The sequence below is a fragment of the Oncorhynchus tshawytscha genome, linkage group LG22 (assembly GCF_018296145.1).
Source record: "Oncorhynchus tshawytscha isolate Ot180627B linkage group LG22, Otsh_v2.0, whole genome shotgun sequence".
Lineage (NCBI taxonomy): Eukaryota > Metazoa > Chordata > Actinopteri > Salmoniformes > Salmonidae > Oncorhynchus > Oncorhynchus tshawytscha.
The window spans coordinates 19,412,539-19,436,694 of NC_056450.1; the positions used below are offsets into that span (position 1 = coordinate 19,412,539).

Here is a 24,156-nt window from a genome sequence, read left to right on the forward strand (position 1 = left end):
TGGATGGGGATGACTGCACAGCTATTTTCAGGTCATTCCAGAGATGTTAGATCGGGTTCATGTCTAGGCTCTGACTGCGTCACTCAAGGACATTCAGAGACTTGCCCCAAAGCCACTCTTGCGTTGTCTTGGCTGTGTGCTTGGGGTCGTTGTCCTGTTGGAAGGTGAACTTTGGCCCCAATATGAGGTCCTGAGCGCTCTGGAGCAGGTTTTCATCAAGGATCTCTCTTTACTTTGCTCCGTTCATCTTTTACTCATTCCTGACTAGTCTCCCAGTCCCTGTCGCTGAAAAACATCCCCACAGCATGATGCTATCACCACCATGCTTCACCGTAGGGATGGTATTGGTCAGGTGATGAGCGGTGCTTGGCTTCCTCCAGACGTGAAGCTTGGCATTCATACCAAAAATGTTCATCTTGGTTTCATCAGACTAGATAATTTTGTTTCTCATGGTCTGAGAGTCCTTTTAGCAAACTCTAAGTGGGCTCTCATGTGCCTTTTTACTGAGGATAGGCTTCCCTCTGGCCACTCTACCATAAAGGCCTGATTGGCGGAGTGCCGCAGAGATGGTTGTCCTTTTGGTAGGTTCTCCCATCTCCACAGAAAAACTCTGGAGCTCTGTCAGAGTGACCATCTGGTTCTTGGTCACCTTCCAGACCAAGGGGTTCCAAACCTCTTCCATTTAATCATGTTGGAGGCCACTGTGTTCTTGGGAACCTTCAATGCTGCAATGTTTTGGTACCATCCTCAGATCTGTGCCTTGCCACAATCCTGTCTCGGAGCTCTACTGACAATCAAAGGGTCTGAATTCTTATGTAAATAGGGTATTTCTGTTGTTTTTTGTGTGTTTTTTTTTCCCAATATTTTTGATGCGGTATTGTGTACATTGATGAGGAAAATGTTTTATTTAATCAATTTTAGAATAAGGTTATAATATAACAAATTGGAAAAAGTGAAGGGGTCTGAATACTTTCTGAATTCAACAACTTTACTTCATGTAATATTACCATCTAGTTATTTTTAGCATGCTACTTTTACACTGTTTTAATTCAAAATGTATATTTTTTTTCCTGCTTCATATACATCCTCTCCAGCACCACCCCAACATCAACATATGTGAAAAGGCAGATTTCTATACTATGTTTTGTAGGAAAAAAAGATAGCGGAAGATAAGTGTTTCCACATAAGGCCTACTCATAATTGGTTAAAATCACACAATGCATACCGAAGATGTCATTGCAAACTCTTCGCTTCCTGTCTTTAAATTTTTTTATTACACAACGTAGAAAAGAGGAAGAAACGTTAATGCGCATTCTGAGTTACAGCAAACTTGTCTGGCTGCTGCAAGTTTTGAGGACATGACACACAGACACCTCCAAGCGCTCTGCTCCTAATCTACAGATTTTATTTGGACTGTAACCCTGCAGGGAGATACATATTTTGACATCTACTTAGGCATAATAAACACTTCAGTTTTTTCCGATCACGATTCTCAACTGTCAATTTATTTTATACGATTAGAAGTATAGCCAGGTTGTCACACCCCAAATAAAAACACAGTATATTAATCTGATAAGTAGGCTAAAGGGGAAAACTTATTTCAGTTTGGTTGTGTGTGTGAACTTATTTCAGTTTGGTTGTGTGTGTGTGTGTGTGAACTTATTTCAGTTTGGTTGTGTGTGTGTGTGTGTGTGTGTGTGTGTGTGTGTGTGTGTGCGTGAACTTATTTCAGTTCACACACAACTGTAGTTTAGACATTTCTGTAGCCTATTCCGTTCAGTCAGTTAGCATCAGTGTTTTGTATTTTCCTGCAACTTTTTGAAACGGCACAGGAGTGCCCTGTCTGTGTGTATGCAGTGCTCGCACATGAACAGCTGTTAGCGATTGCCCTAATGATAAACTTATTCTGGTAGACATGGAAAGGCTTTCCCAAAAACCTACAAAGTAGCCTATGCCTACTTGGCAGAATGATGTCATTATAAATTGCATCAAATTTGGAAAATTGTTTTGGTAACTCTGCAACCACATGAGCGCTACAGGAACATTGTTGCACTTCATTTAAAAGATCACTACACCCATAAAAGTGATAGGCCACACAAGCTCACAGAATGGGACCGCCGAGTGCTGAAGCGCGTAGGGAGTAAAAATAGTCTGTCCTCGGTTGCATAATTAGATTTTTTTTACAACCATGAAATGGCAAGCTTAGGCATTTTTAAAAGTGTGACTTTTGAGAGCGTCATGTGTGTTAATTGTGTTTTAATTATTTAAAACTTCAACAATGCCTCAGTTGTCTTCTGTGCTCTATCACTACAGTTGTCATATACTGTGGTATTCTAGCAGGAGAGTGTACAAAAGTGTAGTAGTCCGAGTGTAGTTATTTCTGATGAAATTTGATTTAACTGCCCTACAGTAATAAGGTTGATATATTAGTTTATCAAAGTAATCAGAACAATTATTTTACTACATTTAACTTTGACTAAATGTAATTGCTTTGCTTTGAAAGAGCTAAATCATGCTCCACAACTTAATTCATGTAAAGTTACCATCTAGTTTTACACTATCTTACCACAGCATTGGCAAACCATGGTTGACCAACTCCCTGACCAAAATGTCTGACCTTTATTCCATCATAAGAAGGTTCATGTCCAGTCTAGTATTCTAATTCTATGGTTGGTGATTTGAAGTTTCACTGAAGTCAATTAGAATGTAATTCAAGTGTCAATATCTGCTATTTGATGGTGGGTGTGTGTCCTGCCCCTCATAATAATAGCCTATAGATGTATAGTGAAGAATATTCTGACTAATGATGACGTTGGGATTGGAAAACTGTGCCGTTTTGTTTGAAGGGGTCAAAGTCACATGGCACCCGTTGATACCCTTCTTTTGTTTAAGATCTCAATCATGTTAGAGTTTGCCTTAGCTTGTTAAACTCTGTCCTCCAGGTATTGGAATCCCTGCAAATTGAGAAAGGCTATTTGAATAAGAGCAGTTGAATTTAGAGGAATTGGAAGGGAATCAATTTGGAGGAGAATCAAAGAGAAGCTCTCGACAAAGGAGGACTCCGTCTTTGAATTGGAAATCCATGTTCTGAACCATGTCCACCACAATTCAAATCAGTATTATCGCAGGGAAGTAAACTTGAGTAAACATTATAGAAAATATGGATTCCTACAACTCTGTTTATTCAAACCAAGTAGAGGGAAAGTTTTCAATATATGGCTATTGAATTAAATACATTCTTTGGGGACACACACACACTCTTCCATGTGTGTGTCCATTCAGAGAATGGAATACATTCAGAGTCAGCCATGCAGAATTCTAAGACATTGTCAGCCATCATTTTCTGGATCATTGAATTGTTCTTGACAAGGTCAAGTGCATAATGTGTTAATGATGAATCATGTACCAAGTCGAGATCTTTAAACTGCGAGGCACAATGTACTTGATGCTATCCTCCGAATAGCAAAGGCCTGGCTGACAAGCCAACCTCTTTCTCTCTTTCCTTTTTTTTTACCTCTCACTTCTCTCCATTTTTATGCAGCTGCATCTGAAAAACATCCAGGAGGTGATTTTGAGTTAAAACATGTTGTGCACTAAATGGCGAAGATAAAAGATTGATGTGGGTAAAATGCGATGCCCCTGTGGTTTAAAATTTGAATACATCTCCGCCTACTCGGAGCAGCCGACAGAGTAAAAATGAACAGGCTGAGGCAAGGGGGGTCATCAGAAATTGCCTCTGTATTTCAAGCTTGCTTACCTCTTGTCGTCTTTCACTCAATTACATTTTTTCCTGTTCTGGATGTTAGAAACAAACAGGCTTACGGGACCAATAGATCATAGAGTGTGTTGGCTAATTTACCATGCTTAACTCTCATGCTGTACATTCAAAGCAATGCAAATATAGACTGTAGGCTGTGTGTGGCATCGAAGATGGTTATTTGGACCTATATTATTATTCTCCTAGTCTAATTTGTTATGAAGGCATAGGCTAGCAATACTCTTTCGGGAAATACAATACATGCCCAAAGTATTTGGACACCTGCTCATTCCAAAATCATGGGCATTAATATGGAGTTGGTCCCCCCTTTGCTGCTGTAACAGCCTCCACTCTTCTGGGAAGGCTTTCCACTAGATGTTGGAACATTGCTGCAGGGACTTGCTTCCATTCAGCCACAAGCATTATTGAGGTCAGGCACTGATATTGAGCGATTAGGCCTGGCTCGCAGTCTGCGCTCCAATTCATCCCAACTGTGTTGATGGGGTTGAGGTCAGGGCTCTGTGCAGGCCAGTCAAGTTCTTCCACACTGATCTAGACCAACCATTTCTGAATGGACTTTGCTTTGTGCACGGGGCATTGTCATGCTGAAAGACGAAAGGGGGATACCTAGTCATTTGTACAACTGAATGCCTTCAAATGAAACGTGTCTTCCACATTTAACCCAACCCCTCAATCAGAGATGTGCGGGGGGCTGCCTTAATCGACATTCACGTATTCGGCGCCCAGGGAACAGTGGGTTAACTGCCTTGTTCAGGGGCAGAACGACAGATTTTTACCTTGTCAGCTCAGGGATTTGATCCAGCAACCTTTCAGTTACTGGCCCAACGCTTTAACCACTAGGCTGAAAGGGCCTTCCCCAAACTGTTGCACAAAGGTGGAAGCACAGAATTGTCTAGAATGTCATTTTATGCTGTAGCGTTAAGATGTCCCTTCACACGAACTAAGGGGCCTCCTCCACCAAACTTTACAGTTTGCACTATGCATTCGGGCAGGTAGTGTCCTCCTGGCATCCGCCAAACCCAGATCTGTCCGTCGGACCGCCAGATGATGAAGCCTGATTCATCACTCCATAGAACACGTTTCCACTGCTCCAGAGTTCAATGGTGGCAAGCTTTACACCACTCTAGCCGACACTTGTCAATGAGCTTTGTGATCTTAGGCTTGTGAGCAGCTGCTTGGCAATGGAAACCCATTTCATGAAGCTCTGTTCTTGTACTGACATTGCTTCCAGATGCAGTTTGAACCTCTGTAGTGATTGTTGCAACTGAGGACAGACGATTTTTACGCACTAAGCGCTTCAGCACTCGCCGGTCCTGCTCTGTGAGCTTGTGTGCCCTACCACTTCACGGCTGAGCCGTTGTTGCTCCTAGATGTTTCCACTTCACAATAACAACACTGACAGTTGACCGGGGCAGCTCTAGTAGTTCAGAAATTTGACAAATTGACTTGTTTGAAAGGTGGCATCCTATTACTGTGCCATGTTGAAAGTCTACTGCCAATGTTTGTCTTTGGAGAATGCATGGCTGTGCGCTCGATTTTATACACCTGTCAGCAATGGGTGTGGCTGAAATAGCCGAATCCACTATTTTGAAGTTAAGGGAGAATTTCCAAAAAGCCCCTGTCTTACCAGGGGGTGTACCTGTGGAAGTCCTTCTTTATTAGGATGCTATAGTTGATGCTCTCCTCCCCCCAATGAGATCTCTGCAACCCTGGGTGTCTGTTTGGCTCTCATTTACAAACCAGGGAAATATCTGGAGACAGACTGCACTGGCATACCCAGAGATAATTTCACCAAAAAGGACAAATATAAAAGAACACATGTTTTCATGAGAAAGAATCACCCCATACTAACTGCATTAACCTATTGAAAATACTTGTTATTATCAAAATGAATGTGAGGACTTTGGCTACCTCTTTGCTTGAAAATAAAGGTGTGATTTTCTGATATCTTCTTCACCCACTTCGTCCATATTCTTCACACCCACGGCTCTTTCTCTTTGAAAGTGTATGTTTCTGTTCCTTCACATCAAGTGCAATAATACCTACATTTATCATAAGTACCTGAATGTAATAGGTAGTTCATCTGTATCTCAAGTGTCAGTCATTCAGTTAACTTTGAGATGAACACTCGCTTTCTCTAGAAATAAATCAGATCAAGACAGAACTGTGCAATTGTAGTAGGGAGTTGTACTTTCCAACAGGCCAATATTCAACATAGAGTACCAGTCAAACGTTTGGCCACACCTACTCATTCAAGGGTTTTACTTTACTATTTTCTACATTGTAGAAAAATAGTGAAGACCTCAAAACTATGAAATAATACGTGGTAACCAAAAAAGTGTCAAACAAATAAAAATATATTTTAGATTCTTCAAGCTAGCCACCTGTCTTTGATGATAGCTTTACACACTCATGGCATTCTCTCAACCAGCTTCACCTAGAATGCTTTTACAACAGTCTTGATGGAGTTCCCACATATGCTGAGCACTTGTTGGCTGCTTTTCCTTCACTCTGTGGTCCAACTCATCCCAAACCATTTCAATTGGGTTGAGGTCAGGTGATCGTCAGGTGATCATCTGATGCAGCACTCCATGACTCTCCTTCTTGGCCAAATAGCCCTTACACAGCCTGGAGGTGTGTTGGGTCATTGAAAAACAAATTATAGTCCCACTAAGAGCAAACCAGATGGGATGGCGTATCGCTGCAGAATGCTGTGGTAGCCATGCTGGTTAAGTGTGCCTTGAATTCTAAATAAATCACAGACAGTGTCATCAGCAAAGCATGTCATGTCACCAGCAAAGTAGTTTAGCGCAGAAACCGAGGTAATTAATTACAATGACCATAATCCATTGCGGGCCTACTTGTCTGGTCTGTGTGTTTCTATTACGCCTGCTATGTTAGTTTAGTGTGGGGCAGACACGGAGAGGGAGACGGAAGAATGCACGATCGAGAGGGATAGAGAGCAGTTGCTTTGAGGTATCTGCCTGAAAATGCATGATCGAAGCGATTGATCGTTTGTTTTTAGCAGTCAAAAATATACCTTATTTATTTTGAAGAACTACTAAAATATTGATTTTGTCAGACAGCATAGGCAGCAGCTTTACAGAGATGAGATGATGACTTGGAATGAAATAAAGTCAGCGAATAAAGCGAATCTAATATACACAACTGAAATTATATAATAAATTATGGATAATACCATCATGGGACTTTTATTAATTGTTTTAATTGTGCATTTTATTTTATTTTATGGAAACTAAATCAAAAACCGTGATAGATTATAATTTTTTAAAAATCGAACTGTCCTCAAAAGGCTCTGTACTAGCTCACTTTTCTTGTACCTTGTGGTGTAGTAGTTCATGATAAATTGTGCCCGTCTGTTTTCTTTGCGTACCCCACTGTTTAACCTCAATACTACTGATCTTGGCACTCACTCACTCATTCAATCATGTCTTGTCCTGTGTGTGTTCCATTGAAGGTGGTGTACCTCCACACCTCTCTGCGTCTGCCAAGCGTGGTGGCCGTGGTGGAGCTGGTGGCGTTACAGCCCAGGGCAGACGGCTCCCAGCATGCACTGGGGTGTGGCTTCGCCATCCTGCACCTCTTCTCCAGCATGACAGAACCTCAGGCCACCGAGGGGGACAGAAGGTGATTATCTATGTCCCGATACACAACACACACCTTAATTACAATCTCAGAATTTTCCCATCAAGAGCCATGTGAAGGATTATCATGGGAGATTATCAACTTGTAGTTAGTCTGTTGTCTAGACCACTACAGGGTTGAGGTCAATTCACCATCAATTTAGCACATGAATGAAGATGAATTTAAATGTAAATTCAACAATAGAAAAATATTTGATTCCTGAATTGATTGATACTGAATCAAGACCCCTTCCGTCATTGAGGGAAGAAAAAATCCAGTGTACTTTTCCTTGTAGGAAATAGGTCTATTTAATGTTGTGTAACACTTAAAACCGACAGGTATAATACGTGTATTCTTATTGTATACTTCTACCTCTATTAGCCTTAGGGAGTTCCGCAGTAAATTTGCATCAACAGCATTGGGCCAGCCATTGGTTTTGCTATGGAGGAGGAGCATAGGCTCTGAAGGGTGGCATTTATATCAGTGTCACGTGCCGAGAGTATTTGGGGGCTCCGAGTAGGGCTGAGCGATATATTTAATTCCTTCTAAATGTATGTTTTAATGAGAATCAAGGTTTTGTTATTTTTCTTTTTCATGAGTGGTTGTCTGCTTGTTCTCGTGTTGTATTTTTGGTCTCGTTCGTCTCTTTCGGTCCTCTATGCACCTTCCCATTTACAACAGAGATCTTTATATAATGACAAGATGCACATCTCCACCCTAACAATGGGAGTTGTCCCAAAGGCGGAAAGGCAGTCAACAAGCTTAGGTCCAAAATAACCCCATAGAAACGCATTGGCCTTATTTTGGACAGATTTTAGCTCACTCTTTGCTTTGCCTCTTCCTCTGAGTTACACAGACACCAAGCCCCTCAGGCCAACAAAGTTGAGAGATCACATCTTACCTCTCTGACAAGCGGTTTCAGCTTGCTATTTGCATTTGAGGTTTGATCCAACAGAATTGGTCATATGGACACTGAAACACATTGAGACATTATTTTACTGTAAAAGAGAAATGACCTTTTCTAATGATAGCCTTTTTATGTCTCAACTTCTCAAATTGTGCACAGAGCAGACACCAACAAAACAGGAGTATCAATGAACATTGATTCTGGAAAATGAATGCTCAGTTTGACGCACACGGCATTGGGGCTACCACGTACCGCGAGCAGCATTTTAGCCAGGCTGTCAGACTAGCTGTCTAGTCTGTTATGTATAAATGTGCAATAAGCATAAGACACAATTATATAAGGAATTGGCAACTCGTTCTCATTCTGAGAAATAAGGTAGACCACTTGATTTCAACATCTGAACAAAGTGGACAGGCCAACATGCTGTTCAAACAGTTGGAGACCGACAGAAGGGTGTGTTCATAACAAATCAACTGTTCATCCTTGTTAGCTAGCAAATAGATCCAAGTTGGGCTTTGGCTAAACTTGAAGCTGGCTAATCACTAGCACGTGGACTTCAGAGATTGTTGGTGAGACCTGTGTTCATTTTCTGTAGTCTAATGCCTACAACAAGAAGTTAGTCATTATTAGTGAATGTGCATTATGCATGGTTCTAGTTACATTTAACAAAAAAGGGCGTTTTCATAGACAGCCTTGAAAACCAGATAATTGATTATTGCAAATAAATCAGGTTAAACTATTTTGATAAAATAATTAAATTATTGGTGGGTCTTTATGGTTGTGGAAGGCTTATAGTTATAGCCTAGGTATAACTTCATAAGTCCTGAATTCATTAGATTATTACGGACTGTTGAAAATGCAGTGTATTTGACCTTTTATGTGTACAGCGCTTATTTTGAGCACCAGTCAAAGGTTTGGAAACACCTACTTATTCAAGGGGTTTTCAGTATTTTTACTATTTTCTACATTGTAGAATAATAGTGAAGACATCAACACTATGAAATAACACATATGGAATCATGTAGTAAAAAAATATATATATATTTGATATTTTAGATTTACCTTGATGACAGCTTTGCACACTCTTGGCATTCTATCAACCAGCTTCAAGAGGAATGCTCTTCCAACAGTCTTGAAGGAGTTCCCACACATGCTGAGCACTTTTTGGCTGCTTTTTCTTCACTCTGCGGTCCAACTCATCCCAATTTGGGTTTAGGTCAGGTGATTATGATGCAGCACTCAATCTCTCCTTGATCAAATAGCCCTTACAGAGCCTGGAAGTGTGTTTTGGGCCATTGTCCTGTTGAAAAACAAATGATAGTCCCTCTAAGAGCAACCCAGATGGTTTGGCGTATCGCTGCAGAATGCTGTGGTACCCATGCTGTTTAAGTGTGCCTTTTGAATTCTAAATTAATCACAAACCGTGTCACCAAAGCACACCATCACACCTCCTCCTCCATGCTTCACTTTGGGAACCACACATGCGGAGATCATCCGTTCACCTACTCTGCGTCTCACAATGACACGGCGGTTGGAACCAAAAATATACATTTTGGTCTCATCAGACCAAAGGACAGATTTCCACGAGTCTAATGTCCATTGCTCATGTTTCTTGGTCCAAGCAAGTTTTCTTCTTATTGGTGTCCTTTAGTAGTGGTTTCTTTTTAGGAATTCAACCATGAAGGCCTGTTTTACACAGTCTCCTCTGAACAGTTGATGTTGAGATGTGTCTGTTACTTGAACTCTGTGAAGCATTTATTTGGGGAGCAATCTGAGGTGCAGTTAACTCTAATGAACTTATCCTCTTCAGCAGAGGTAACTCTGGGTCTTCCTTTCCTGTGGCGGTCTTCATAAGAGCCAGTTTCATCGTAGCGCTTGATAGTTTTTGCAACTGCACTTGAAGAAACTTTGACTGACCTTTGTCTTAAAGTAATGATGGACTGTCGTTTCTCTTTGCTTATTTCAGCTGTTCTTGCCATAATATGGACTTGGTCTTTTACCAAATAGGGCTAGCTTCTGTATACCACCCCTACCTTGTCACAAACGTAATAAGAAGGAAAGAAATTCCACAAATTGACTTTGAACAAGGTATACCAGTTAATTGAAATGCATTCCAGGTGACTACCTCATGAAACTGGTTGAGAGGATGCCAAGAGTGTGCAAAGCTGCCATCAAGGCAAATGGTGGCTATTTTTTGATTATATATATATATTTTGATTTGTTTAACACTTTATTTGGTTACTACATAATTCCATATGTGTTATTTCATAGTTTTGATGTCTTCACTGTTATTCTACAACGTAGAAAATAGTAAAAATAAAGTAAAACTCTGGAATGAGTAGGTGTGTCCAAACGTTTGACTGGTACTGTATGTCATGAATCGCAAATAAATTTGAAAAAATCCAGATATGATTTTTGGGCCATACCGCCCAGCCCAAGCGCCAAGTTCAAATGATTTGAACTTTCCAATGCTCCTGCCTCCTGCACATGGCCTAACCTTACAGACAGAGAAGTGCCTTGCACTTTGTGTTTAATGAGACTCCCGTCTTAGTCATCTAACATCCACAGAACACAGATAAAGCTGAAAAACGTATAATAGACACACAAGAAGCTATTCTAAGAAAATGTATCAGTGTCTATTGTGATTCACTCTGTCCATCTTGTTTTGATTGATTCTCAACGTCATTTTTGTTGTTGTTGTCCCTAGGCTAAGTATGTACCACGGAACACCAAGGACCTTACTCCATCCACTAGTGAGGGACCCTATAGAGCGTAAGTGTCTTTTATATGCTCTCTTACAACAGCACACTGTTCAACAACCACTAAGGGTGCGTCCCAAATGGCACCCTGTTCCCTTTATAGTGCACTACTTTTTATGGGGCCTGGTCCAGATGTGCACTATAAAGGGAATAGGATGCCATTTGACACACACAGGCGATACACTAAGCTAGATCTTACGACCGCCTCAGAAACGCTGCGGTCCGCTTTGCAATTTAATTCAACTAGTTGATGTCAACATTGAGTCTCCGAGGAACCCTTGCAGACACACTCTAATCCAAGTGTAGTGGGCCCCAATTGTGTTGATTATAATTACACTGTGTTTTGTCTGCTGTGTTTAATAAAGATCTCAGCGCCCGAGTGCCAATGACAAAGCTTTCTTAATTGGGAAAGGCGGTGCCACTGTCTGATTACATGTATCATATTTAGTCGGGCCGGGACAATACCACTATCGCGATACTTGTTAGTATCGTGGCAAGTAAACAAAACACAAAGCGGTTTTAACTTGTTTAGGAAAACAGCCCTAATGTTGGAAACAAACCTCGTTATGTTGTCATCCAGAGTCACATGTATTTATTTTCCAAGATATAGCACACAATATTTGACATACAACAGGTTTTTAAAGGAGCAAATAGTTTAGTCTGCTTTGTGTTTTCATCTTTGCCATGGAAAAAAATATTACGATACTGGTATACAACCCTAACATTTAGTAAGTCTAGTGATCCACAACTTTAGCGTGTGTTAACCAAATCTTCCATTTGACCCATGTTAGAATAGGCCTACCTTATTCAGCTGTGCAATATTTAATTGTGTTAACATTTTATTCCACTGGGTGCAGTATACACTATCAACAAGAAGATGCTGTATCTTCCAGATTATAGTCTACACTTAGGCTGTGGCCTGAAATGGGCTCTTTACTACAAAAACATTCACCAGTCACTCTGTTGCTATCGAGCTAATTTCAGGCCCTTCAGGAATGTCATTCCTATGAATATGAAAAAAGGCCTTTACAGTGACGGAATAATACCAATGTAATGCAAAGAATTGCCAAGTACAATTTACTAATGCCGTGTTTCCCAAACCAGCGGTTGTGACCCCATGTGGAGTCACCGGATTTGAACAGGGGGTCACAAGAGAAACTGTAAAAAATGTTTTTTTATGCTTGGTTCATATAACCTTGGTAGCCACTAGATGTGGTTGTAATAAACAGAGCAATTTCTGTTTTCTTACTAGCAAAGTGGTTCTATCTTTTGAACGGTTTAAGCTACAAAATAGTATGACCCCATCACTGAAGGAGAAGACTCGCAGGAACACGCATGTGTCTGTTTCCCTCTACAATGCCATAAGCTGCACAGAACTCATTAGAAAAGAGTGGACAAGAATAGGCACTAAATCAGACTGGGGGGGTGGGGGAATTAATCATTCTCTACCTATTGCACCCTCTAAAACCACTGTGATTATTATTTGACCCTGCTGGTCATGTATACATGTTTGGACATCTTGAAGAACAAATCTGGCCTTAACGGCCATGTACTCTTATAATCTCCACCCGGCACAGCCAGAAGAGGACTGGCCACTCCTCAGAGCCTGGTTCCTCTCTAGGTTTCTTCCTAGGTTCCTGCCTTTTCTAGGGAGTTTTTCCTAGCCATCGTGCTTCTAAACCTGCATTGCTTGCTGTTTTGGGTTCGAGGCTGGGTTTCTGTATAAGCACTATGCGACATCTGATGTAGAGAATGGCTTTATAAATAAATTTAATTTGATTATACAGAAGATCATACAAAATGATTGCGTGATGATCTTCTGAACTTCCCAATGCCTTTCTGATGCATTTGTCACTTCAAACCATACTTACTTCAGATTGAAATGCTGTCAAAAGTACGGTCAGACTGATTTGTAATACCCGTAGCCTCAATGAAAAAATGAAACATTGTATTGATTACATAACTTTTTTTACATGGTGGTTGTCGCATAATTTTTTAAATCTCTAAATGGGGCCGTGGTCCAAAAAAGTTTGGGAACCCCTGTGCTCATGTATGAATAACAACATACAGATGTAGAATCTTAATTTGAGCCAGTTTGCTTCAGCAGGAAAGTAATCCTGCAGCAGCAGGAAATGTGAATTATTATGTGGATTATAATGACAATTTGTTTTAGGGATTGCTACATTTTTAGGGAAAATCTAGTCTGAAAATTGAAATCTTCAGAAGCTTTTTTTAAACCTTAAATACACTAAGTTTGAAATATCCCTTATTGCAGGAAGGTTCTCCCGCAACAGTGTGATCAAATGAAGATCCTACATCTATAATCCCAAGAAGCAGTGTTTGCTATCTTGTCACATGAATATTGGAAAGGCATCTTTCTCTCAAATGGACTTTTGTGTACATTTAATTATTAAAATAGTGTCTGTTGGGGGGTAGGATGCCTTTTTTGTTTTCACTCAGGCCGTGTCGACGATGCGTGCTTTCATGTTCAGGCATCTCTCTTCCTCACACACACACGGCAGGAGGAGGACAGCTGTTTACCTTGCTGCTTTGGATAACAAGACCAAACAAAGGAAACCCTATTAATTTTCACAATGGAGTCTTATTTCTGGAGCCGAAGGCCAGCAATCGTGTATTGTCCTGTTCTCTTGAGGAAGAGCTTTATCTGCTATTCATTGGAAGAGAGCATATTTTCTTCTTCACACTTGAAGAAAAGTGTTGTTTACCTCGACGAGGACGTGCTGTGAAATGAAGAGTTCAAAAGAGGCATTGCTTCAACGCTAGTTACTTGTGGTATAATATGTGGTATTTTCTTCCCACTGAGACAGGATTTTGAGTACAATGTCCTCCAGTATACCTCTCACTTCTCCTCTAGTGTGTACTCCTCAATTTAGCCTCCACTCCTGTCTAATCATCCCGATAGAGACACAGACATACATACAGGAAGACGGGTCTGGAGTGCACAGTCTACACCTGGGTAGAGCGCTGCTACCCAGTCCGAGGCCGACGGCTCCGACACTATACATTGGGTTACGGACAGTTCTTTTCATCAATTACTAGGGTACGGGCAGGGCATCACTGAATTGATCACTAACATTTTGAATCTGAGCCATTTGCTCGTGCTCTGCTGAGCAGTAGCCTACAGTGATATCTTACTAAGATCATATCATGGTGTCAGAAGTGCTTAAACCTCATCAAATATAATACCACAACATTGTCAGAGTCGACAGGAGAAATGATTTCACAGAAAATAATCATTTTCCAGAGTTTAGAGTGACGAAAAGTAGCAAGTTAACACTTATCTCTCGTCATTGAACAGGCCAAGGCGGGGCTGTTGCTATGGATACTCACACAGCAGCAGAACACATGCAACGCAAGCAGTGCAGGGAGGGGGAGGACAGACCGAGACGAGTAGCTAATGGATACTAACGAAGGAAGTTATTTCAGATTTTTGGGCTGGGTCTTAAATTTGTCAAAAGAAACGGACCTGGGTAGGGTAGGGTCTGAACGTCACAGGCATGGATAGGGCTTGTGCATTAAAATTCATGCCTGTGCAGGGCTCTTCACATGGGGCCCCTCCAGTCAGCCTGTCAAGTCAGCACTGTGTGTCTGTGTGCATGACCACGTTGCACGTGTGTGTGCCCAGCATGCCAGGTAGAGTGCCTGGGGTAGGGGTTATTCAATGCCAGGAGGAGGGGGGACAGGGACCGTGGCAACCAAGGGAGCCTCTGTGCTGCTCTGCTTGCCAGCCTCCTCAGTCTGTGTTCTCCTGCCGAGCCCCGGCCAGCCGCCACCTAAGCCCCTCTGCCGGTGCCACCTGGGGAAACAAGAGAAGGGGGGTGGGGAAGGAAGATATGGGGTCGCTCTGGGGCCCACTGAAGCTCTTCTCCTTGACGGACCTTGGGGGGTAGAGGGATCACGGAGGAGATGGTGTTACTTCTTGGCTTACCTAAGCCCCAATCTGACCGGGAGGGAAGCAGAGTATGAGAAGGAAGGGAGGCAGAGGGGGAGAAAGAGACGGGGGAGAATGGGCTGCTCTGGGGCCCACTCTGGGAATGGGGGGCAACCAGATGGCACAGTGCTCCTTGGTGCAGTGAGACTACATTGTGTTCACATTACCGTATTGAAATCCACTGCTGCCACGGACTGGAAAGTGCCTTGGGTTTTAGCTTGTCATCATGGCGGAAACGCAATCGATGCAGGGTTGAATGTAGGGCTGAAATGTAAAATATGTTTCAATGATCACTGTACTGAAAGGATTCGGTTGAGCCATCATTGCTACTCTATCGGAATCTGCTATTTTGTTTCTCCTTTTGAATAGCCTGAATCAATGCAACAGTGTTTGACTTTGCCTCTAAAGCCCCTCTTTTCACATGGAGTCCATCTGCTATTCATCTTGATTATTACACGGTTTCTTCCCCGTCACCCTTGGAAATCCACCAGCCCTCTGATGCTGCTGATCTACCTTTCCATTTTTACCTCCGCTTCATCTCCTGCCAAGTTTGCTCGCCTGACACTAAGGTACCAAGATGTCTGCTTGAAGAATTTCTGGAGTCCCTAATCCATGTGCTGCGTCAGAGAGGCAAGCTTGATGCATTATGAATAATATGAAATAAATGATGAAAAAGTTACCGAGATCTCGACACCTGTGCGCCCATCTGTGTTCAGCTAGCTAGATGCTTTGAACGTTTCATTTTTACGCCTCCATATTTTTTTTTACCACTACAGCAAGAGCCAGTTTTCCATGAAAGCACTGCCGTACGCTGAAATTGCCGCGCAGCAAGTGTAGCTGTGGCTTCAACGACGTCCTCAAACCATGTTTGAGTGTTCTGTTCACTTTTTTATCACATTTGAGTGCACCATTTTGAGTTAAGCAGTTTTCCCCTGATGAAGTGAATTTGCGAGCAGCCGCCTGTCAGAGGAAGTTAAAGGTTGGGGTGAGACGGTTCGGGGAACAGGGATATACTCCTCCTCTTTTTTCACCGCTTTAACTCTGAAATCCCTATCATTGGCTTTGGAGGTTCTGAGGCCTATAGGAATGGCTTAAAGCTTCCTGCTGCTGATATAGATATTGGATTGTGGACATATATTGGAAATTAATCCTCCAAGGCTCCTACCCTCCTACAACATTGTTCCAACCTCCATTTGGAGCTATGGTTGGACCCCTGGGCCCCGTTGCTGGAATTGGAAGAGACAAAATTATAATATGACTGCAGAGTGAGAGCACTTTAAATTAACATCCAGTACAGTTTCATATTGTAAAGATGGAATTGATGGATGTGAAATTAACCCAAAGTAGCGTACCTGCACATTTGCACAACAATGGTGTCACACAGGAAACGACTGTAAACCAGGTTTGAGGCCTAATCAAACAAACTACATGACCAAAAGTGCTCGTTGAACATTTCATTCCAAAATCATGGGCATTAATATGGAGTTGGTCCCCCCTTTGCTGCTATAACAGCTTCCTGTCTTCTGGGAAGGCTTTCCACTAGATGTTGGAACATTGCTGCGGGGACTTGCTTCCATTCAGCCACAAGAGCATTAGTGAGCTCGGGCACTGATGTTGGACGATTAGGCCTGGCTCGCAGTCGGCATTGATGCATGATTCATCATTCCAGAGAACGCGTTTCCACTGCTCCAGAGTCGGCAAGCTTTACACCACTCTAGCTGATGCTTGGCACTGGGCATGGTGATCTTAGGCTTGTGTGCGGCTGATCGGCCATGGAAACCCATTTCATGAAGCTCCTGACGAATAGTTATTGTGCCAACGTTGCTTTCAGAGGCAGTTTGGAACTCGGTAGTGAGTCTTGCATCCAAGGACGGACGATTTTTACGCGCTTAAGCACTCGGCGGTCCCTTTCTGTGAGCTTGTGTGGCCTACCACTTTGCTGCTGAGCCGCTGTTGCTCCTAAACATTTTCCACTTCACAATAACAGCACTTACAGTTGAATGGGACATCTCTAGCAAGGTAGAAATTTGCCGAACTGACTTGTTGGAAAGGTGGCAACCTATGACGGTGCCATGTTGATTGAGCTCTTCAGTAAGGCCATTCTTCTTCCAATGTTTGTCTATGGAGAATACATGGCTGTGTGTGATTTTATACACCTGTCAGCAATGGGTGTGTACTGAAATAGCCAAATCCACTAATTTGAGGGGGTCCACATACTTTTGGTAATGTAGTGTACCACTCAGGGGAGATGTATGATGCCATGGTGGTGTAACACACTGTCACTCCCACCTGCCCCCCACCCCCCATGTTTACATTGATTATTGACTTGAATATAAACCAACCCGTCATCAGTTAACCCTATCAACCTTTCCAAATGTCCTATTGGGAGGCGCTTCCAAAATACATCATCACTGTCAACCTGATAAAGAGGCGGTCACTGGGAGTGAATAGAGCTTCGATTAATGATCATCACTGTCTCCTTTGAAGATGTAATTATCAGAGCTGTCAGAGTGAGCGATCACCACGCATTCCAAGGCAGAGATCTTGGGATGTACTGCTGAACACACAGAACCCATGAAATTCACTGTGCAGCCTTTCTCAGGTTGTTGCTCAACACCGTCGACTGTGTGTTGATGAAAAGCATCATGGGGCCGGGTTTTTCATTGGATGACTGTTTGAAGGATCGACGTGTCAACCCATCCCTCACATCACAGAGCCATTTCCTAAGCAGCCGCCCGCGCTCCTCTTTCATATCCTCTCCGGGGACGAGGGAATGCTTTTCCACGCTGTCATTTCGCAAATCACATGCCCAGGTTCGCCTGCAAGCAGCCCCCCAACGTAAAGGAGCATGGACCTGGGTCTCGGCAGCCAAATAGAATATTTAGAAATGGAACAGCAGCCTATTTAACAACGGCAGGACGAGTGACAGTTGTTTGTGAGGAGCGTGTGACAGGCATTACGCCATGTCCCCTATAAAGCTGATTGGAATCATATATTCATTTACAGAGTGGCGGAACATTAAGTACTCTGGTGACATTGCCAGTACTATGAAAGTTCTTGCGATAAAAGGAATATTGATTAAAACAATGTGCTGTGTGTTATGTTGTGTTTTTTCTGTCTGTGTAGAGAACAAGCTGTTGAGGCCCATCGATGGTGCTCATTTGGTGTGCAGCTTGAAGCCTCACCCTGCTCTAGCCCCTGCCATGCACCTCTTCCCCCAGAACATGCTGGTGTCTGGAGATGAGAACATCCCTGGGGTTACGCCCTCCCCTACAGGTAAGACTACAGTGGAAACAGCAGGCCAGTGCTTCTCTCATACAGTTAACATTGTTGTTATTTGCAGTAGGCGACCCATTGTCAAGCTATGTCACGTCTCAATATATGTGATGTTGTAACTTGGCGGGCCAATATATTTTGAGGATTTCCGCACACCAACCTAACAAAGCATCAAACCGGAAAACAAAAATAAAAACTGATTAACAAAAATAAAACTACCGCCAGTTCCTTTGTTAATCCAGTAATGCATTTGCTTACCTTAGTTCAAACTCATTTTAAAGGCTTTTGTATTGTAATCGTCTGCTGAATTTATATAAATATTTGACTGAAAAACACCTCAGTAAAGCCATTTGAAAGAATCCCATAGTGCAATCTGGAGGTAATCCTTCAACCACTTAGCACCGTCTCCAAATTGAAAAAACGAATCAGAGGTGCTGGGAATGTAAACATTTAATAGACAATCAGCTGCTCTCATTTGGGCTTTAATCGAAAGTCACACTCAAAATGGAATGATTTGAAATGCGTTCTCCATTCGGACCACTATGTTTGACAGCGGGAGGATTTCGCGACAGCGTTCCAATTTCATATTTTGTGACGTAGGTAGTTGTCTTCACAGGATTTCTCAAGGAGGCTATCTCTCAAAACACATTTTTTTTTTTTAATCATCCTCCAAAGTTGAAATGTTGCGTAAAACCAAGTTTATACAAGGATGTACAGTAATGCCGTTTGACAGTGTGGGGTTTATTATAAGATGAGTCCGTGGAAGGTTTTCGGTAGCTTAATCCTCTATTTCCTGCTCTGGGTCTATAAGTATACCGACCTACAGTAAGCTGCCACTGTCTGGATGTTGGACCTGCATTTAGTTCATTCACATTCGCTGCCGCTTTGTACTGCTGACGAGTATAATCACCCGAGATTTGGTGTCTGAGGTGTTTGAAAGAGGTGATTGCTGTAGTACACGGCGGCAAGCAGCTTCACTGACAATCACAGCTTATCCATTGTCCCTCATACTTTTTTTTTTAAATAACTAGTGTTTTACACCCAATATGGATCCACATTCCAGACAGAATCCGAGTTGTGAGATCTTAGGCACTGATACTCAGGCCAATCTCATAAATAGTTCAGGACCGACACTGTTGGCTTAGTTCAATCGATGGGCAAGTGATTCAGCTGTAGCTGTGGTGCGTATGCAGCTATCCGTGGCAAAGTAAACTCTTTAGAAACGCATTAAAGAATGAAGCTGTGGGTCCACACTACAGTCGTGGCTAAAAGTTGAGAATGACACCAATATTAATTTTCACAGTCTGCTGCCTCAGTTTGTATGATGGCAATTTGCATATACTCCAGAATGTTTTGAAGAGTGATCAGATGAATTGCAATTAATTGCAAAGTCCCTCTGCCATGCAAATGAACTGAATCCTCCAAAAACATTTCCACTGCATTTCAGCACTGCCACAAAAGGACCAGCTGACATCATGTCAGTGATTCCCTCGTTAACATAGGTGTGAGTGTTGACGAGGACAAGGCCGGAGATAACTCTGTCATGCTGATTGAGTTTGAATAACAGACTGGAAGCTTCAAAAGGAGGGTGGTGCTTGGAATCATTGTTTTTCCTCTGCCAACCATGGTTACCTGCAAGGAAACACGTGCCGTCATCATTGCTTTGCACAAAAAGGTCTTCACAAGCAAGGATATTGCTGCCAATAAGATTGCACCTAAATCAACCATTTATCGGATCATCAAGAACTTCAAGGAGAGCGGTTCAATTGTTGTGAAGAAGACTTCAGGGCGCCCAAGAAAGTCCAGCAAGCGCCAGGAGCATCTCCTAAAGTTGATTCAGCTGCGGATCGGGGCACCACCAGTACAGAGCTTGCTCAGGAATGGCAGCAGGCAGGTGTGAGTGCACAGTGAGGTGAAGACTTTTGGAGGATGGCCTTGTGTCAAGAAGGGCAGGAAAGAAGCCACTTCTCTTCAGGGAAAAACATCAGGGACAGACTGATATTCTGCAAAAGGTACAGGGATTGGACTGCTGAGGACTGGGGTAAAGTCATTTTCTCTGATGAATCCCCTTTCCGATTGTTTGGGGCATCCGGAAAAAAGCTTGTCCGGGGAAGACAAGGTGAGCACTACCATCAGTCCTGTGTCATGCCAACAGTAAAGCATCCTGAGACCATTCATGTATGGGGTTGCTTCTCAGCCAAGGGAGTGGGCTCACTCACAATTTTGCCTAAGAACACGAATAATGAATAAAGAATGGTACCAACACATCCTCCGAGAGCAACTTCTCCCAACCATCCAGGAACAGTTTGGTGACGAACAATGCCCTTTCCAGCATGATGGAGCACCTTGCCAAAAAAAGGCAAAAGTGGCTCAGGGAACAAAACATCGATATTTTGGGTCCATTGCCAGGAAACTCCCCAGACCTTAATCCCATTGAGAACTTGTGGTCAATCCTCAAGAGGCAGGTGGACAAACAAATCCCCACAAACTCCAATCATTGATTATGCAAGAATGGGCTGCCATCAGTCAGGATGTGGCCCAGAAGTTAATTGATAGCATGCCAGGGCGCTTTGCAAAGGTCTTGAAAAAGAAGGGTCAACACTGCAAATATTGACTCTTTGCATCAACTTCATGTAATTGTCAATAAAAGCCTTTGACACTTATGAAATGTTTGTAATTATACTTCAGTATTCCATAGTAACATCTGACAAAAATATCTAAAGACACTGAAGCAGCAAACTTTGACACAATATTAATTTTCATTCTCAAAACTTTTGGCCACGACTGTATACTTTGCACATAGGACATCAGGGCATGCTCTGTCTTATCAATGAGATGTACTGTTTGTGTACAAGTTCAACAGTGCAGATACCCTAGCATTGGAGTCCTTCAGACCGAGAACAATCAAGTTTCAAATAAACCCCAAACATCCATTTTGTGAACATGAGGACCGACAGACTTAATTGTACATGAAGTCAGCTCTGGCTAACAGGAACTTCATTAAACATGATTAAAACAGATTAAAATGGAGAGTCACTGTTACACTTGGTTCCATGTAGCTACAGTTAACTGCCAAAATAAAGGAAACACTTGAGTTATATATTGAAAGCAGGTGCTTCCACACAGGTGTGGTTTCTGAGTTAATTAAGCAATTAACATCCCATCATACTTTGAGTCATGTATACAAATGTTCAGTTGTCCATTATGTTGGCTACCATGAGGTCTCAGTGACTTTGAAAGAGGAAGAGCATAGGAGGTTTAAAGTACCAGCAGAAATGAACTTTTTTTAAACTGAAAGACAATGCCTGTAGCTTTCCCATTTATGTTGCACAATGATTTAAGTCAATAAGTCACTTTTTTTTGTCAAAGTATATACACTGCTCAAAAAAATAAAGGGACCACTAAGATAACACATCCTAGATCTGAATGAATGAAATATTCTTATTAAATACTGTCCTGGACAGTCTGTGGTGCAACGTGGCGTTGGTGGATGGAGCAAGACATGATGTCCCAGATGTGCTCAATTGAATTCAGGTCTGAGGAACGGGTGGGCCAGTCCATAGCATCAATGCCTTCCTCTTGCAGGAACTGCTGACACACTCCAGCCACATGAGGTCTAGCATTGTCTTGCATTAGGAGGAACCCAGGGCCAACCACACCAGCATATGGTCTCACAAGGGGTCTGAGGATCTCATCTCGGTACCTAATGGCAGTCAGGCTACCTCTGGCGAGCACATGGAGGGCTGTGCGGCCCCCCAAAGAAATGCCACCCCACACCATGACTGATGCACCGCCAAACCGGTCATGCTGGAGGATGTTGCAGGCAGCAGAACGTTCTCCACGGCGTCTCCAGACTGTCACGTCTGTCACATGTGCTCAGTGTGAACCTGCGTTCATCTGTGAAGAGCACAGGGCGCCAGTGGCGAATTTGCCAATCTTGATGTTCTCTGGCAAATGACAAACGTCCTGCACGGTGTTGGGCTGTAAGCACAACCCCCACCTGTGGACATCGGGCCCTCATACCACCCTCATGGTGTCTGTTTCTGACCATTTGAGCAGACACATGCACATTTGTGGCCTGCTGGAGGTCATTTTGCAGGGCTCTGGCAGTGCTCCTCCTGCTCCTCCTTGCACAAAGGTGGAGGTAGCGGTCCTGCTGCTGGGTTGTTGCCCTCCTACGGCCTCCTCCACGTCTCCTGATGTACTGGCCTGTCTCCTGGTAGGGCCTCCATGCTCTGGACACTACGCTGACAGACACAGCAAACCTTCTTGCCACATCTCGCATTGATGTGCCATCCTGGATGAGCTGCACTATCTGAGCCACTTGTGTGGGTTGTAGACTCCGTCTCATGCTACCTCCAGAGTGAAAGCACCGCCAGCATTCAAAAGTGACCAGAACATCAGCCAGGAAGCATAGGAACTGAGAAGTGGTCTGTGGTCCCCACCTGCAGAACCACTCCTTTATTGGGGTTGTCTTGCTAAATGCCTATAATTTCCACCTGTTGTCTTTTCCATTTGCACAACAGCATGTGAAATGTATTGTCAATCAGTGTTGCTTCCTAAGTGGACAGTTTGATTTCACAGAAGTGTGATTGACTTGGAGTTACATTGTGTTGTTTAAGTGTTCCCTTTATTTTTTTTGAGCAGTGTATTTGAGTTTGAAGTGGGAAATCCAAAGTGGGGTATTCATGGATATCTGTGTCAATGACGTGTGTTTCCTTATGAGACAATGTTTGGTTTCGGGGCTGGATTTTATTTGAATGTTACCACTCACCGGCATGGCATTGTTTATTATTCAGAAACCGCTGCAGAGTTCTTCCTCTCCGCAACTGAGCTGAGACAAACAGCCCTGGGTCGAATTGGCCGCCTGAGCCATGGAGCAAATTAAAATAAAGGGTGCAAACTAATATCACCCCAAGATATGTGGGTTTGACGCTGCACTACTTTGATTGGTGCCGCTTGAAACCACAAGTGTCCATCTTATAATGAAAGGGCACCAGCAAATAAATTCAAGGAACTTGTTTATCTATTTTGTTTAGCTGTTGTTACATTTGTATTGGTGTTTCGTGTCCGATGCTCTCGGTGTTGTTACATGTCATTTGCTGTGTGCATCATGAGCAAAGTCATTGCAGCCTATCATTTCACTTCCCCTGTGAGAACCATGACCGGATTTGACATTGCTGTACTGCAGCCAAAGCCTAACTACCAAAGGTTGCACTGTGTCCATTACAATGTAGAACAACGCATGTCTTTAAACCTTCCAATAGTTATCCATTAGGGATGTGCATCTCTCCTTTCATGAATGATTCAATACGCATCTAGATACATGGGTTCCGATACAGGAACGGTATGTTTTAGTTTGAAACAATTCGGTGCGATTCAGTTTAAGGGAACGAATTGATGTGATATGATTCGATCCGCAAATGTTTTGCATGAAAACATTTGTCATTTTAAATGAATATATGCTGCTGATGGGCTGGCCCTCTAAGCTGGATCTGTCTGAAATTACTTCTCTAAACTGAGTGGCCATGTTTGTGCAGGTGTGTGGACCTGAGCTGAACCAAAATCGCAGACATAGCATCTACCACCCACTATCATGGGTGGGGGCAATTTTTTATCCGAAATCACCATCACCCACTGATTAACTTGTCATTTATGCAGATAAATGTTTTTAGCTAGTACTATGTCAATTTTTGTCTTTAGAATGTAGCATGGCATTTAGACAATTCATGTAATGCAGTTTTGGATTTGAAATCTAGTCTAAAAAGCCAATGGTTTAGACCGTTTGGAATTTCACAGACATTTTTGTCTGCTTCTCCTGCTCCGACTAATGAATGCG

The 24,156-nt window shown here is 42.7% G+C and overlaps 1 protein-coding gene across 4 annotated transcripts in view; it reads left to right on the forward strand.

The window, feature by feature from the left end:
* nphp4 (nephronophthisis 4) overlaps positions 1 to 24,156 on the forward strand; it is a 191,766-nt gene that overhangs the window by 30,180 nt on the left and 137,430 nt on the right. For all 4 annotated transcript variants that reach the window (XM_024384500.2, XM_042303891.1, XM_024384503.2 and 1 more), the window contains exons 3-5: positions 7,257 to 7,426; positions 11,038 to 11,102; positions 18,168 to 18,317. In XM_024384500.2, coding sequence (XP_024240268.1) covers positions 7,257 to 7,426; positions 11,038 to 11,102; positions 18,168 to 18,317 — 385 coding nt within the window. The remainder of the gene's footprint in view (positions 1 to 7,256; positions 7,427 to 11,037; positions 11,103 to 18,167; positions 18,318 to 24,156) is intronic.